The sequence below is a fragment of the Hyperolius riggenbachi genome, chromosome 1 (genome assembly GCF_040937935.1).
Source record: "Hyperolius riggenbachi isolate aHypRig1 chromosome 1, aHypRig1.pri, whole genome shotgun sequence".
NCBI lineage: Eukaryota > Metazoa > Chordata > Amphibia > Anura > Hyperoliidae > Hyperolius > Hyperolius riggenbachi.
The window spans coordinates 509,461,762-509,479,727 of record NC_090646.1 but is presented as its reverse complement, the minus strand read 5'-3'; the positions used below and the strand labels follow the sequence as shown (position 1 = coordinate 509,479,727).

At 42.9% G+C, this 17,966-nt stretch overlaps 1 protein-coding gene across 1 annotated transcript in view; it reads left to right on the top strand.

The window, feature by feature from the left end:
• Positions 1-34: 34 nt before the first annotated feature.
• TMEM132C (transmembrane protein 132C) overlaps positions 35-17,966 on the top strand; it is a 762,868-nt gene continuing 744,936 nt past the window's right edge. The window contains exon 1 of the mRNA XM_068243755.1: positions 35-660. Coding sequence (XP_068099856.1) covers positions 549-660 — 112 coding nt within the window. The 5' untranslated portion in view covers positions 35-548. The remainder of the gene's footprint in view (positions 661-17,966) is intronic.

Here is a 17,966-nt window from a genome sequence, read left to right as displayed (position 1 = left end):
GAAATGGGGAGAGTTAGTGGGTTTGGGAAGGAGAGATGAGGACCAGACAGGGGAGGGACATGCAGCGGGGGCCACCAGCATCTCAGCACAACAATTCCACTAGTCTCCATCCCTCTGCAGCTCAGCTCTCCCATCATCACAACACTAGTGGGAGTGGAGCATCTTCTGATGGGGAATAAAGTAAGTTGTGAGAGCTGGCTGGAGTAGCCAGGAGAAGATCGGAGATATCCTCTAACAGTCTGCGAGTACTTCTACATCACAGTGCTGGCTGCTTTCCTAGTGGGATCCCTCAGTCCGCGTTTGGGAGTATCTAACCACAAAGCGCTGTGATCCGCATCCCTTGCCCAGAACCGAGAGCACTATGAGCAGTTTGGTCCACCTTGTGGCATGGAGTTAATGACAGACTCACAGTGAAGAGCACATATTACATCCCAGCTCCTGTATCTACCGACCTGTGAACTTGGCAGCCTATAGACCTGGGAGAAGTTCCTTGATGCACCTTCCATGGTCAGTGGCTGGAAAGCCTCATCTTCCATGTGACGGGGCAGATGTACAGGCTGGGTGAAGCTATGGGCACTTTAGGATTGTGTAGCAGCAGGATCTCGCTCCGGAGCCTGGGCACAGTGGTCAGCCTGGTACTTGCAGTGCTGTTCTGCAGAGGTAAGTGGAGTTCCCTCTATTATTATCTACTCCGCCGGGGGTTATTCATGTATGAATCTGGATGTGACCTGCGCAACTTGTGAATGCCTCGGAGACAGATTAAAGCATTAAATCACAGCACAGGCTGTTTGCTCTTTAAATGGCACAAATGCCTTCACTGGTGCTTTATTGCTTTGATGGTGCCCACTAATGATACGATCTGGTTTGCCAAAGATTACAACATCTATGTAACAGAAGGGTAAACTAATCATCTTAATTGCACAATCTTACCAAATCTATGCAGCAGAAGGTTTACTGATACCCATCAATGGTACAATCTTGATTGTACAATCTTACCAAATCTATGTAGCAGAGTATTTACTGGTACCCATCAATGGTACTATCTTGATTGTACAATCTTACTAAATCTATGTAGCAGAAGAGTAAAATGAGTGAATATTTAAATGGATACTTTAGGTAATCCCTCATGTTACATAGGCATGGAAACATTGCACAATCAAGATTGTACCATTACTGGGCACCTGATGTGCACACACTTAGAATGGATCTTTTAGGTGTTATGCAGAAAGGGTGAAATCGGACAAATAAATATTGTATCGTTAGTGGGCGTTCTAGGCTGCATACACACATCCAATTTTGATTTGCTAAATACTTATCAATTTTACCACCTCCATGTTGGGCAATCAGATTTTGAATCCTATGAACATTGTGTAGGTTAGCACTTATACTACAAGGAAGTGATAAAATTAGGCAATCATTGGCCAATTAAAATTGGATGTGTGTACCCACCCTTTAATGTACGAGTAGAGGATTACATGGCACAGCGAGAGCTGATCAAAAGTGCATTGCTATTCAGCCCATCCTCACATGTGATCAGAAAACCCAGTTCTTTGTGTTGGAGATATTCTTTAGTGGAACTTTAACCCAGCAATACCCAAGTTTGTAAAGATGATGTTTTAGCCTTTTGCACGTTTTTGCCTTGCTTTGCTGTGTTGTTGTGCCTTGTATTGTATCAGAAGCGGGACTGGATCACAGCGGTAAACTGGGAATTGCATTACTGTTCAAAGAACCAGACAAATCACTTTAACTTTGGGGATCTCTGCTTTCTGCACGGCACATCTCAAAGCAGCTCTTGTGTGAGCGACAGAATTGCTTTCCAGTTCTGAAAACAAGTGACACTTCATGCCTGAGATAGCAGGGTGCTCCGGTGCGCCCATCACATGATATGTGACAATTGCTTAGTTTTGTTCTTAGCAGAGCTCGTCCTGTTGTGTGCCTCGTTCTTTCTTTGACGTTTTCCTGTTGGCAAGCTTTGGTGGGTCTCTGTGACCTCAGGGGATTACAGATAAGAGGCTGCTTATTGTTGGCCATGTTTAAATCCCCAGCCAGCCTTTTTTCCCATGGCACTTGAAGACACCATGCCTACAAGTTTATGCCCTGAAGACGCTTGGAGACACGATTTTGCCTTTTTTAGTGTGTTAAAACAGCTATTTAACGCATCAGCATTCAGCAGGAGAGACCATGCCTCTGCTAATGGATTCTCTCTGTACAGAGTTGTGGTGTCCATAAAGATTACAATAAGTTTATATGCAGGATGGAAATAAAAGTGCCACTAATGTAGCGTGCTCAGTGGAAAAGACAAATGTTTCACTTGGATACATAAAAGCCAATGTGAAAGTATCTATCTATCTATCTATCTATCTATCTATCTATCTATCTATCTATCTACCTATCCATCCATCCATCCATCCATCCATCCATCCCTTCTACCAGGGATGATCAAGCGTGGATGGTGTGTGATCTAATAAGGTTGTTGCTGTTAATTTTAAAATATGTATCCTAAATTTCAAGTGTATACCATTTGTGCTGGAAAATAAAAACGTTTACTAAGTCTGCGGGAGGGATCACGTTTTCTAAGTCTGTGGGAGTCGCAGGCGATTCCCCGCAAGCATTTTCCAGCATGATATGTGCGTTTGTCTGCGATTGAACTCATTTTTCTTTTACAGTAGCCAGTTAGGGCCCGTTTCCACTAGGACTGATTCAGCGGCATACCGCAGTTGGGTCGGGCATGAAAACGCTACCTATACTTTCAGTTGTTTGCCATACAGTGCGATTCTGGATGGCATGCTGCAGATTTCTGCAGCATGCACCTGAACCCCTAGCCTTGCATGGCACAGCTAAGCGATATCGCTACATGCTCACATCACCACAAGTGCCGATGTGTGCCCAGCAAGACACACACCGGCTAGTGGAAACCGGCCCGTGAATGTCAATGAGGAATCACATGCCTAGTGTGGGAAAGTAGTGCAGGTTGTGTCTTTTTAGAGGGCTTCCGAAACTACAGTGGGCCTATAGGAAAGCAGTACTTGCATTTTTGCATTGTGGTAAAAGCGCCTGCAATTTTAACAAGTGTGACCCCTGCCTGAGCCTTTTCTTTATGTGTGAGGCTATGAACTTTTTGGCAACTCCCTATCTATCTATCTATCTATCTATCTATCTATCTATCTATCTATCTATTGGTCGATGTATGTGTCCATGGGTTCAGCAATTTATGCTTACAAAAGGTTCACCATAAATAAAATCTGTGGCCCCCAAAATACTACCATGGGTATAAGTCTGTATAGTAGATAGCCCTTGGAGTTGTTACAGTACATACAGACATTTTCCTAATTTAAAGTACTTCCACTGCATTTGACACAATATGTAGAACCTATTGTTGAATAGATGACTCTTAGCTCTAAAGGACTGAAAATAAGCTGCTGAGACTGCCTGTCCCCTGTAGCAAGATCCAGATATATTGTTTACATTAAGCTATGGATACTTTTAACACTTAAAGATATAGTACCACCGGTATTTACAGTGCCACCTATACCTTTTGCATGACAGCCTACATTTTCTGTTGTATGCTGTATACATTTGCAAATGAAAAACATGCCATATATCATTATTATTAGTTTGGATTTATATAGCGCCAACATCTTCCATGGTGCTGCACAATAGAGAATACACATTAGAGACAGTTACAAGGACTTGAGTTACAGGTAATGCATTATGGCATTTATTCTCCCCATACTGTGCAGCTAAACCACCCAGGTTATGTCCAGCATTGTAAAATATATGTTTCAGGTGGATTTTCCAGCCTCAGCAGCATTTTACTACATTACATTGGATATAACTGCGCATTGCCGCACTTTTACAATATGCTTTTTAAGACTGCAGTTGGTATTTCATCGTCAAAAAATTGTCATTGTCAAAAAAAAAAAAGAACCAAAATGAAGATTTGCTTGACAATAACCTCCAGAAACTCTACGGTGATAAAAGCAGCTAATCTGTGGGTTTCTTTTTTCAATTCATGTGAATAGTGCTTTTATCTTCTTTATATTACTTGGTAGCATCATAAATCAGATGTAGCTACTACGGGAGGAAAGTGATGGAGGGGAGAAATGGCACTGTTTAGCAAATCTACCAAGTTTCATGTCAGGTCAGTAAATCTATGTGCACTTCAGGTACCAGCAGTATTTGTGTTTCAGCCATATAATCTGATTGGATGGTTAGTAGTTTAGATAGCTAGTTTTGGGATGCGGGTATGTCATTCAGGGCATGTATACACATTTCACAAAGTATGTAAACACTTCCAGGCAGAAACATGTTATTCCATCAACTCTGTGTTTGTGTTTTCTCTTTCCATTAGTACTACGTGTATAAAAATGAAACGTGAACACTTTGGCTGGTGTCATGCAATTTGTACCACCTCAATACATCCTGTCAACCACATCTACATGGTGTACATTTGAAAACACTGCACGCTAATTTGGGCGTGGTATAAACCGAAAATATAAATTCAGTTAAAGGCGCATAAAATAGCGATAATAGAATAATGGTACATTTACCGATATTCTACTACTTAAAGAGAGACTGAAGCCTAAAAAACAACAACCCTGTTTTTAGTTCCTATTCCTCTTAAGGGTTAATGTCATACCTGAAACGCTGCATGAATGCTCACTTAATCCCCCCGAAATCCCCAGGGGGAGATTTGGGGATTGCTTCCGTGTAGAGGCAGAGCTTTGCGCTGTAGCTCTGCCTCAATTCGCGTCAGTCTGCATGGATCTCCGCCTCTCCCCGCCCCTTTCAGTCTTCTTTCACTGAGAGGGGCAGGGAGAGGTGGCAATCAGCGCAGATTGACACGAATGGAGGCAGAGCTACAGCCCAATGCTCTGCCTCCCTCAATTTTTGCCCCAGGATTTCGGGGGGAATAAGTAAGCGTTCAGCCGCGGGGATGCGGTGTTTCAGGTATGACATCAATTCTTATGAGGAATAGGAAATAAAAACTGTTTGGTTTTTTTGAGGCTTCACAGTCTCTTTAAATGATAAAGTGAAATATCCGTAATATTTGCCGATATTTCACTATGACCTGCAGGGGCGTAACTATAAATCATGGGGCCCCCCAGCAAATATTTGATGCCCCCCCCCCCCAATGGTCACACCCTTTCCCGTGCCTCTCCATGGTGACCCTCGCAGCCTGGGGGCCTATCTTGCAAGGGTCATAAGACAAGTGTGGCCATCATAATGTTCACACTCCTAACAAGTGTAACCAGAACAATCTGAAGAATGGACCCCTTTATTGGAGGGAGTGAAGTAGTAGTTGGGGACCCTCCAGCTCTGGGCCCCCCTGCAGTAGTAGGGACTGCTCCCCTGTAGTTACACCCATTATAAACTAACCTCTCCCTACTCTCACACAGAATCTTCCCCTGGTGGGCAACTAATAACCCCACCTGGGGTGGGCAACTAGTACATAATAACCCCCCCTGGACAACTAATAACCCCCCTGTTGGGCTACTAATAACCCTCCCTAGTGGTGCCTACCCTTAACCCTCCCCCCCGCAACAAAAATGGGTGTTCGCTAATAACAGACCACCCACTATGCAAACTGCACCTACTATTTGTGGATGATTTGCGTCCACTATTGGTAGCCTCAGTTTAAATAGCGGGCAGCAGGCACCTATTTTTGGCGTCCGGTTTTAGCTGTTTCAATCTAGATGTGCATTAGGGGGGACTTTGCATCACATTTACACTGAGAATTCCATAGTTCTCCTAAAATAGATCATATATGTCTGCTGGTTGTGTAAAAAGGGTACAAAGCAACAAAAATAAAAAAAAATGCAGAAAGAAAGAAAGATAGAAAATTAACTACTGCACAGTCCACATATAGTAGGTAAGTAGGCCAGACAGTTCTGCACAACACTTTGATTAGGAAATTTGAGCGGCACAGAATTGGCTTCAATGAGGTTTATGGAGTTGCAGTCAAATAAATATCACGGTAGCGTTCTCAAATAACGCATTTCAATGGGCTGTGTGTTTTACAAGCCGCTGTGTAGGTGGCAAGCACCCCAAAATGGCTTATAAGAACACAGAAGGTGTCTGAGCTTCAAAGTCAGGAAGAGATTAGGCTGGGGAAGGTATGCAAGGCCCCGCTTCCAGGAATCCTTAATATTCTAAAAGGTTTCCATGAGAAACAATTCAGCATTGTGAGACCATCTCTTGCAAGAATTAAAATCAGCTTTAGCTCAGCTTTTGCTGTTAAGAAGCCAGCAATGGTGCCAGAATCTACCAACACCAACCGCAGCTGCTAAGAATGCCCGATTATGGCTTGTTGAGATAAAAGGGTAAGATATTAATTTCCTGCAGTGAGCAGGGGACTCTGTCCACATCAGGCAGTGTGATTTTATACTTCATGGGCCCTTCTGAAAGGCTGTGCAAACTTATTACAATGTCAGCGTGCTTGAGTTCCAGGAGAGCTTTAATTGAGTGATCCTGACCCCCCTCATCCAGTTCACAATCCCTCACTAGGCTTTGTCTGCTCAACGGCAGGATTAAAGCAGTTAGAGGGCTGTGGTTCTCACAAGCTGATTTCCAGAAAATAGTTACCGTATTTTACCTAACTAGACGTGTGAGTTGTACTCTATCTACAAACATTACTGATCTTGCATGTAGCTGTATTACGGTATATTGATTGGGTCCTTCTATTTACTTATTCTAGATACGTAAAGCATCCTTTAGCTTCAGGATACATACTGTACATAAACAGGGTAGTGACCAACACAGCATAGCAGTTAAAGAAAAAACAATAGTGAAATTAATGTAATGATAATGAATGCAATTGCTTATTTTTTACAATATCACTTTACAAATTGTTTAGTCTTTGGTTGACCTATGTAAGATTTTTTCCTAATTTATGCTCTGTAATTTATCACTGGCAGCAACATCTTTGGTACTGGCAGATGATCTCCACGGAATGTTGGTTTCAGAGAATTCCGAAGGCAGTACTATCCGTAGTCCACATATTTAATCAACCTAGGTTAAACATCACTGTGTTACATTCAATATACAACAATATATAGACGTAGGAAGTGTTTCTAATCCTTAAACCAGGAAAATTACCATAAAGTGGGTATCCTGAATAATTTACTGCATCCTATGCAATAAAATGCAAGTGTCCTTGCGTCATCAACTGAATGGTTGCGTGTCCCTGGCTTTTTTGTACTGAGCATGTGCGCAGCCAGGGCAGTTAGGACACAGGGACGGATGTGACAGTTAGCTGTGTGTGGTTCACAGAGGTTCTCATTGCATTGTGGGAAATAACAGCTTTTTCCAACTGCCAAGCAAGCAGCTCCCTGTGTGCATATACTTCAGACAGTGGTGGGGAACGAGCAAGCGGGACACGTATGTGTGCGCATTGCAGAAGGGTAGCGGCTGTGCCTTTTTACTAGTTCTACTATAAGTTGTTACGGTGCCATTTTGAAGTGGACCTGAATTCTTGAACAGGACAGAAGAAAAACCTTGAAAAATGCACCCTGGATGTATTTAGAGAGTTAAGCCTGTCTAATTCCCCCTCATCTGTGGCTAATCACAATTGTAATTTGATCTCTCAGCTGTGTCAGCTGGCTGCCTCGGCAGAGCAGCTAATTTTTAAACACAGGATTTTAACAATATGTCTGCTTCCATGAAAGCAGGAAGTAGACACACTGCATATTTATTGCATGATTTGTATCAGCTGTAACAAAGAAATGTGTGTCTTTAACCACTTGCCGACCGCACACTCATACCGTGCGGCGGCATAGTGGTAGCTGGAGGACCAGCGACGCAGTTCTGCGTCGCCAGGTGCCTCCCTAATTAATCAGGAAAGGCCGCTCGCGCGAGCGGCCGTTTCCTGTTAGATCACGGAGCAGGTCTCCGTGAATAGTCTGCGAGCCGCTGATTGCGGCTTGCAGACTAAATGTAAACGTAGGAGACATTTGTCTCCTTTGTTTACATTGTACGGCGCTGCTGCACAGCAGCGCCGTAAGGCAGATCGGCGATCCCCGGCCAATCAGCGGCCGGGGATCGCCACCATGTGACAGGGGACAGCCTGTCACTGGCTGCACAGGATGGATAGCGTCCTGTGCAGCCCCGATCACCAGGGGGGAGCAGGTAGGAGAGGGAGGGGGGAATTTCGCCGCGGAGGGGGGCTTTGAGGTGCCCCCCCCCCGCAACATGCCACCAGCAGGAGCGATCAGACCCCCCCTTGCACATCATCCCCATAGGGGGAAAAAAAAGGGGGGCGATCTGATCGCTCTGCATGAAACATGATCTGTGCTGGGGGCTGCAGAGCCCACCCAGCACAGATCACAAAAAATAATGCTGGTCCTTAAGGGGTGGTAAAGGGTGGGTCCTCAAGTGGTTAATGAGTCATTTGTAAGTAGGGGCCTGTCTGTAATGGTGTCCATACATGATACATTTTTTTTCTTTTTTGGGGATTAGACAAATTTGTTAGATTATTCCGTTAGATCAAACATAAAGATTTTTCCAACATGTTCGATTGGATTTTTATTGAAAAAACGGGATAATCATTCGTTTTTCTTGATTGAAAAAAAAGATTATTTTTGACTTTCATTTGATTCGATAGTTTTGGTCGAAAATTGAACATTTTAATTGTACCGTTTATGGGAACCATGTTGATACCTAATTCATAGGTTATTATGCTGCTGCTACCGTAATGTTTTAGAGTGATGATAAGCTGTGTTCACTTAAAATGCAGCCCGAGATTCATACTAGTGTCAGAATACTGGATCTACTTCCCTTCTGTATGAATCTCAGATTCAAAAAATGCTAAAGGCAAAAGACCAGCAGAAGTTTCAGGCAGGAAGCATGTGCTAAAAAGCATGCACTGAGGGTAGCAGACTCCACATCCCTCTTGTTACTGGTTTCCTTTAAATGTGCCCTATTAAAAATGTGATATTATACTCACAAGGAGTTTTTTTGTGCGCTACTATTAGCCGGAACTACGATGAGCTCACCTTTGCACTAGACTAATAAGCTTCAAAAGGTTAATTTGTGACACCTAATAGGTTGATTAATTACTTAAACTGTCAGATAATCAGTTATCCCTAATCTAAATTAAATTTTTGCCTAATGCAATCAGGAAGACTAAAGATTTTACAATGGGCAAACATGGACAAAATAATATATCTAGTAATAATTATTACTTAAATATAGCAGTTTTAATCATTAAGTTACATTCAGTAAAATTCCTCTTTAAGCTCCATGATTTGTGTTGCAAAAAGCTTTGTTCCCTGGTTTGAATATCAGCCAGCACACTCTCTGCTTGGAGTATTTTTTGTCCACCTTCTATTTTTGCGTGTATTTTGTTTGGGCACTTTGGGCACTTTCCACCCACATTCCAAAAACATACTGGTAGGTTAATTGGCTTCCCCACAAATTTCTCTTCAACTCTGTCAGGGACATAAGGGAGCTTCATTTCTCAGTTTTAGGCATTGATATCTCTCTGATTCCATCGTAATGATCGAATCTGGCAGATATCGATGCTGCAACATGGTCATCCAATCAATCATTTTGCTCAATTTCCAGCCAAAATCTATTAAAAGGATGCTGGAAAATGTGCAGGCACAGGCGGTACTGGCGTTTGATTTTCCGCAAGTGTATGTGTCCACTTGTGGTGACTGATGAAGGATCACCTGTCACACTGACATGAATCCTCGCCCCCTCCAATATCCACCATCTTTTTCAATTGTCACTGCAAGTGCCTGAACCTCATGACACCCGCACATGCAGTGATCTCATTACAGCAGATAGCATGATTTGCTCCTATTACATAAGCCAGAAATGGGTCACAGTACATGGCCACTATAGAGTCAGGACAGTAGGCACATGTGAATGACTCCTCTAGCAGATGTCTGTCAGAGTGAGCAGACCATGCTGCACTCTCCCATACACTCCCTCCTGAAGTAATCTCTCCCAGTCCTTTTCAGGCCTGTTTGACAATCAAGACTGGAATCAAGAAAAACAGATTTAACCACAATAATTACACTACTTAACCTCCCCGGCGTTCTATTGAGATCGCCAGGGCGGCTGCGGGAGGTTTTTTTTTTTATAAAAAAAAAATCTATTTCATGCAGCCAACTGAAAGTTGGCTGCATGAAAGCCCACTAGAGGGCGCTCCTGTTGCATATTTCTGATCGCCTCCGGTGACCAGAAGTAACAAGAAGGGCCGCGATGAGCGGCCCTCCTTGTTTTGCTTTTCTCATCGCCATGGCGACGAGCGGAGTGACGTCATGGACGTCAGCCGACGTCCTGACGTCAGCCACCTCCGATCCAGCCCTTAGCGCTGGCCGGAACTGATTGGTCCGGCTGCGCAGGGCTCGGGCGGCTGGGGGGACTCTCTTCGGCGGTCAGGCAGCACACGCGGCTGGCAAAGTGCCGGCTGCGTGTGCTGCTTTTTATTTGATAAGAATCGGCCCAGCAGGGCCTGAGCGGCAGCCTCCGGCGGTGATGGATGAGCTGAGCTCGTCCATACCGCTCAGGAGGTTAAAGAGACACTGAAGCGAAAAAAAATATATGATATAATGAATTGGTTGTGTAGTACGGATAATTACTAGAGGAATATTAGCAAAGAAAATATTCTCATATTTTTATTTTCAGTTATTTCATTTTTTTTTATTTTTTTTTTATAACACTGCATCATTCTGTAATATTTGCAATTTACACACTACTCAGCATTTTAAATGTTTTTTTACAGAGCAGGCTGTGAACTTTTGACCTGTCCTGAACTGTTCTCTGCAAAAGAAAAAATAATACAGTAAAGATAACAGCCTTCAGAACACAGAGCTATCTGCCACTGTGAAAGTCGTGGAGCGCAATGGCAATTTGCATAGATAACATCTGAAGTTTATTAACTCTTCCTGTACTGGAAACAACATTAGACTTATGTTTCTGTTCCTAATGTTTTATTTCTTAGCTGTACTACACATACAAATCATTATATCATATTTTTTTTCCGCTTCAGTGTCTCTTTAAAAAGCCTTATACTAAACATACATAGGGCAGGTTCTCTCATGAAGCAAAGTGAAACATTTGCATCAGGCACAGAGATTTCAGGGGCAGAATTTTTGTACTGTGTGTGTACCTTCCTGGGGAGGAATGGAGTGGCTGAGAGTGAGCAGTCTGTCACAGACTCGCAACCAGCCAGTGTCCTATTGTGTTGAGCTGCAGCATGTCATGTGAGAACAAAAAATTATGATCCAAGTAAATTGTCAGGTGCTGTGCGATCATTCCAAATCGAGGTGGTGGGGGCGCATCCTCACAAGTTTGCCTCAGGCAGCAAAAAGACTAGAACCGGACCACACATTCACATGTTTCCCCGCTGAATTCTGTGCATACAGTGCCGGTTTGTTGGGAAACTTTACTCTTGTTTTAAAGCTAGGTAATATTAGCAGATATTGAGTTCTGGCAACCAATTTAAATGAGCGCTCAGGAATGTGCAGTGATAGATCTGAGTGTTGGAAAATCCTTACAATTGATCCTGCAATCTTTATTACAAGAAAAACAAAAGCCAAGCTATGTTGTGCTTTGTACATTTGGTTAAAGTAGGATTGAACCACTAACAAGCTGTTATTATTTGTTTCATGCCGATCAAATTGCATCACAAAGTAGTTGAAAAAGTTGCACCGCACATCAGAAAATAATATTTATGAAATGGGTCCCTAGGCAAGATTGCACTTTTTTTTTAGCCAGCACTTATAGTAACCTGGCTTTTTAAGTTAGATTTCGTGGGGACTAGCATTCACTGGGCCCCTAGACTCTCTCCAGGCCCTAGGCAGCTGTCTAGAATTGCCTTGTGGATTACTGCTGCAGTGCGACTGTGCAGTGGGGCAAACAGTACCATGAAAGTATGCCTTGCTGCCACAGTAAATGCACACATTACCCAGTTAACCAGTTAGCATGCTATGTGTGACTGAACATGCTGTGACGCACTCGATGTGTAAAGCCCGTATGAATATCATTGAATCACGTTGTGATGCGGTAATGTTGTCCATTGCGATGCAACACAATGAACTTGGTGTGGAAGGGCCCTTCAGGTTGCTATACATTGGTTTTTAGCGGCCATTGGTCCCTAATTGGAATATTGATTGAGAGTGGTTATAGATGTGCTACATAGCAGTGTTCACTCTCCGTGAATTGTCAGCCAAACTGAAAAGGTTTTACTGATATGCTGGTGTTGTATTGCTCAGTACAAAGCTATGCAATCTGCCGAGTGACTTGCCACCTAGTCAGAGATTTACTGCTGTTTGTGATCATAGTTCAGATCGATCAACTACCAAGAACCTATCAAAAGTCTATGTTCACACTTGTCCTTGTTGGAAAAACCAGCGATTTGTGTTTCTTTAATTCTGTTTTGAACAAACATTTGTGCGTGTTTTCTGTGATTTTAAGTTGCATAAAAATTTGCGTACAAATTTGTATTGCGATTTTTTTGAGTATCAATGAAGCTAATGTAGTGTAAATACATCTAATTGGCCAAAAATTGCATGTCAATTTTGTGTAATTTTGATCAGAGTCAAACCTATCTATCTATCTATCTAGCTTGTGTTTGGTTGGCTTTAGAGAGTATCTACTTTGAGTGTTCCTTCAGATAGGACTGGTTGTCATGGGCTCAACAAACATGATATATGTTCCAATCCTTCTCTTCTCTATACTATACATGTTCTAATTGTTGTTTAGTTTCCTTCTCGAGATAATTACTCCTATTTGTTGGCCATGTTATACCTGAATGGAGTATGGAAAGTAAGGAAATCAGCTTCAGGCCTCTTGCACACTGCGATTCCGATTTTGATGTTTATCGATTTTCACATGCGTTTCCGATTTTTAATCGGTACTGCATGCTCCGTTTTTTCTGCGTTTTTCTTTTGATAGTATCCAGTTAAAGTCAGAATCGGAATCGCAAATCAGATTTGCAGTGTGCAGGGAGCCTGAAGATGTGTTATGTTTGGCCTACAAATCTATACACAAGTCCTGTCCGACCTACATCTCTGACCTGGTTAGCAGATACACGCCTGGCCGCCCGCTTTGCTCCTCCAACAACTTCCTCCTCCCCACCCCATGCATCTCACACTCCCATTCACGACTACATGACTTCACTAGAGCTGCTCCCATCCTGAGAAACTCTCTCCCACTGCCCATCAGGCTTGCCCCCTTCAACACCTTCAAACAAACCCTCAAAACTACTCACCTGGCCTACCCCGCCTCAATGCTGCCCTAACTCTCTGCCGAGAACTTCTCGACGCAGCCTCCCCCACCCCTTTGTGTCACCACCTTCTCCCTCTAGATTGTAAGCCTTTGGCAGGGCCTTCTCTCCTTGTGTATCATACTTGATTATATGCTCTACCCTGAGTAATGTGAACTTGTATTATTGGGACCACCACTCCAGTATATGATCTGGCATTGTATTACTACCTGTATTATTGTGTTGTTGTATCTTATTGCTTATTACCTGTATCGTGTTGTTGTATCTTATTGCTTATTACCTGTGTTCTCATTGTCTGCAATCTTATGTATTGTACAGCACTGCATAATATGTTTGCGCCATATAAATCCAGCAAACAATAATAAGTTCTCCGGAAAACAAGAAACATTTTTCCAAATGAGAAACGATCAATAATACCCAAAAAGAAGGCTTGTTCCTTTCCATTGCTATTAAAGAGGCAAGTAAGAGCTTACCTGGGAGTTGGGCACGAAGACAGTCCTTTGGCTGAAAATAAATCTGAACCTAATAACAGCAATTCAGTGGGTGTGAAGGACTTTTGATTTCCCATACGGTAAGGTGACATATGTGACATTAGATTCCACTTTTTTTGTCTAAAGTAATGAGTGAAAAAATCTGACATCGGCTTACAAAGGTTTTAATGAGAATTGTTCTATCCCATCACATGGCTATCGGGAAAGTGATACTCTCTAAGTAAATGGCACACATTGCTGTCCACAGAAGAGCTTTCACCACAATCTTTTGACAAGGTGCAAGCAGTTCCAATTAAAAGCCTATATTCAGTTGTGGTGGGATTTTATAGAGCTGGTTTTCAATGATGACCATCAAAGCAGTGCTGAATCCCTTAATGAAATTATAAAGAAAATGTTTCCATGGCTTATGTTGATGATCTATAACTATTTTTAATCACTACTGTTTTGAAAGGATCTTTGAATTCAGACTTGATCACTCACCTGTTGGTAAATAGTGGAGAATTAAAGTGCATTGGTTACTCCATGGACAAAAAATGGTGTTAGTAAGGTGCCAACTTAACATATATAATATCTTCTGTGCACTACTCCTAGCTCTCTCATTTCCTCTAGGATTCCTTTTTGTGTCCTCTTCTTGGCATGACATCATCCCATATAACACCTGGGGGAGGGGGGCACAGACTAGGACTGCCTGGCTTATGGAGTTTGCTGTCTGCCCACAGCAAATGCAGAGGACAGTTATATGTGCTGTCACATGTAGTTGGGAGACCGCAAGGAGCACATCACAAGAGCAGGAGAGTGAGGCGAGCAGCAGAAGATCAGGTTCCTTCATAATGGCAGAAATGAGAAGACAAGGGGTGGAAGAAGAAAGATAAAGATGGCGCCTAGATAAAAAAATGTATGCATGGCCGCACTTTTCTCCCCAGTGACATTGCCCTATTTTGGGATAAGAATGTAATGGCTTCTAGCATCTCACCAGGTTGCCAATTCTGAGATTTGTTTGCTTAAGGTTCCAAGTCTGCAAACCTGATGTAGCAGTATGTGGCTGCACTTTCTAATTAATGTGCTTAGCTATTTTAGCCAAACCCACTTGTTGATTCAAATATACAGTCATGCAATCCTAGAAGTAGAACAGCATCTGCAGAATAGACAGCTAAATGCTGATGTGAGTGGTGCATGACAGTCATCTTACTGAGGGCAGATGACTTTAGCAGTTTTCAGAATGGTCCTGATTGCAGTGTTGACACAAGACCTGATTGCCATTGACCATTATGAACTGGGGCTCTGTCAATGAGCGTCTGCACACCACCCTATCTGTGGCCATGTATAGGGTTAACCTCCAGCCAAATTCAAGCACTTTGCTCACTTTGCCAGTGCCTGTTTGAACCCTGCAAGCCTAAGGCATTATTTTATTAACAATTTTCAACAGTTTATCAACTAAAAGCAGGCTCTAGTAGACTAGTAGCTTTGTGCTGCATTGAGCAGTATGAAGTTAGCAGAAGCAGCACTTGTACTGATTTTCGATAACATTTGATTGAAGTGAGGCAAGGAGTTACTTTGATCAGCACAACTCAGTTGGCACAAGATCAGCGAGTGACTTGGTGGAATGGGCTGCTTTTGGCCCATGCACAGCTTGCCTTTGATTGCGAGATAGAGATGACTAAATCTAGCCAGTGTTGCTTGCGAGTTTTCGCCAAAGTCATTTTCGCATCGAAAATCCCATTTTCGATTTTGCCAAATTTTTGCGAAAATAAATACTATTTTCTTTTCAAAAGGCGAAGTTTCGCCCAATATTTTCGCATTCATTTTCGCCTAAAGTTCGTTTTTTCCGTGTTTAATATCTAACCCCCCTTACAAGATAGAATCACCAAATGTGCAGGGTATATTAAGGAGATATGTGGGTACAAGAGGAATACATTTTTTTCAAAAAAGACCTTATAGTTTTTGAGAAAATCCATTTTAAAGTTTCAAAGGAAAAAAGTATATATTTAAATGCAGTAAATGACAGTTACTGTAACAATCCTAGCAGTAGTGTAAATTTACTAATATCAAAAGAAAGGGCCAAGTGCAAAGGGCCAAGTGCAAGTGCCATGGGCCAAGTGGCAAGTTCAAACTGCCAAGTGCAAAGGGCAAAGTGCCAAGTGCAAAGGGCCAAGTGCCAAGCAAGTGGAAGTGCAAAGTGTCAAATTTAAAGTGTAAAGTGCCAAGTGCAAAGGGCCAAGTGCAAAGGGCCAAGTGCAAGTGCAAAGGGCTAAGTGCAAAGGGTCAAGTGCAAGTGCAAAGGGCCAAGTGCAAAGGGCCAAGTGCAAAGGGCCAAGTGCCATGGGCCAAGTGCAAGTGCAAAGGGACAACTGCAAAGGGCCAAGTGCAAAGGACAAGTGCAAAGGGCCAAGTGCAAAAGGCCAAGTGCAAAGGGCTAAGGCAAGTGCCAGTGCAAAAGGCCAAGTGCAAAGTGCAAATGCAAAGGGTCAAGTGCACAGGGCCAAGTGCAAGTGCAAAGGGCCAAGGGCAAGTGCAAAGGGCCAAGGGCAAGTGCAAAGGGCCAGGGCCAAGTGCAAAGGGCCAAGTGCAAAGGGCCAAGTGCAAGTGCAAAGGGCCAAGTGCAAAGGGCAAGTGCAAAGGGCCAAGTGCAAAGGGCCAAGTGCAAGTGCAAAGGGCTAAGTGCAAGTGCAAAGGGCCAAGTGCAAAGGTCCAAGTGCAAAGTGCAAGTGCAAAGGGCCAAGTGCAAAGTGCCAAGTGCAAAGTGTCAAGTACAAAGTGCCAAGTGCAAAGGGCCACGTGCAAAGTGCCAAGTGCAAAGTGCCAAGTGCAAAGGGCCAAGTGCAAGTGCAAAGGGCCAAGTGCAAAGTGCCAAGTGCAAAGGGCAAGTGCAAAGGGCCAAGTGCAAAGGGCTAAGTGCAAGTGCAAAGGGCTAAGTGCAAGTGCAAAGTGCCAAGTGAAAAGTGCAAAGGGTCAAGTGCAAAGGGCCAAGTGCAAGAGGCCAAGCGCAAGTGCAAAGGGCCAAGTGCAAAGTGTCATGCAAAGTGCCATGCAAAGTGCAAAATGCCATGCAAAGTGCAAAGTGCATTTTGCATTTAACACTTTGTACTTTGCATTTGACACATTGCATTTGACACATTGCACTTGGCACTTTGCACTTTGCATTTGACACTTGGCCCTTTCTTTTGATATTAGTAAATTTACACTACCGCTAGGTTTGCTACAGTAACCGTCATTTACTGCATTTAAATGTATACTTTTTTCCTTTGATACTTTAAAATCGATTTTCTCAAAAACTATAAGGTCTTTTTCCTCTTGTACCCACATATTTCCTTAATATACCCTGCAAATTTGGTGATTCTAGCCTGTAAGCGGACTTAGATATTAAACGCGAAAAAAAACAGACTTTAGGCGAAAATTAATGCGAAAGTATTCTGCAAAATTTCGTCTTTCGAAACAAAAATAGTACTTATTTTAGTGAAAATTCGTCGAAAAGAATATTTGCATTTTCGCTCATCACTAAGGGCTTGATTCACAAAGCGGTGCAAAGTGTTTGCACGCCAGTGAAAAGCCCCTTATCACGCCTAAACTCACTTTAGGCATGATAAGAAGCAACTCGCGCGAATTTTCCGCGCGCAACCGCGCATGCGCGCGCGCAGCGTCCCCGCTTCGCGCGAAGCTCCCATTAAGCCCTATGGGACTTTGCGTGCGCGCGTATGCGCGGAAACTTCGCGCGAGTTAGAGCAAAAATCGGTGATAACTCAGTGGTGCAAAGGTTATCACGCCTAAAGTCTTTTAGGCGTGATAACTGAGTTATCACCGCTTTGTGAATCAAGCCCTAAATCTGGCTCTCCATTCTCCAAGGACAACTACTATGTGAAACATGTAAAGAGAAGAACAGGAATAGTTTATTAATGATTACCATTATACAAAGGATCAGTTAATGCAGTGACTGGAGGAGGACCTCACTTGGCCCCCTCAGTGAAGTTGCAGCTACTGTTTTCCTAATTATTTGCCACTGCCCAATAAGTTGCATCATACAGCAACTGGGTAGCATTTAATCTCAGCTACTGGTTCACAGAAATGCACAGTAACCATGTCATTACTAGAATTAAAACTAGAGTTTGAAAGGGGCATCAGACTCAGGGCCTCGTTAAGAGACAGTGTGCCATATGAATATGTTAGTATACTCTTTAAAGCGGAATATAACCCTGCATTTCAACTTTGCTCTAAAATATTATTTACAGCATATTATATGCAAA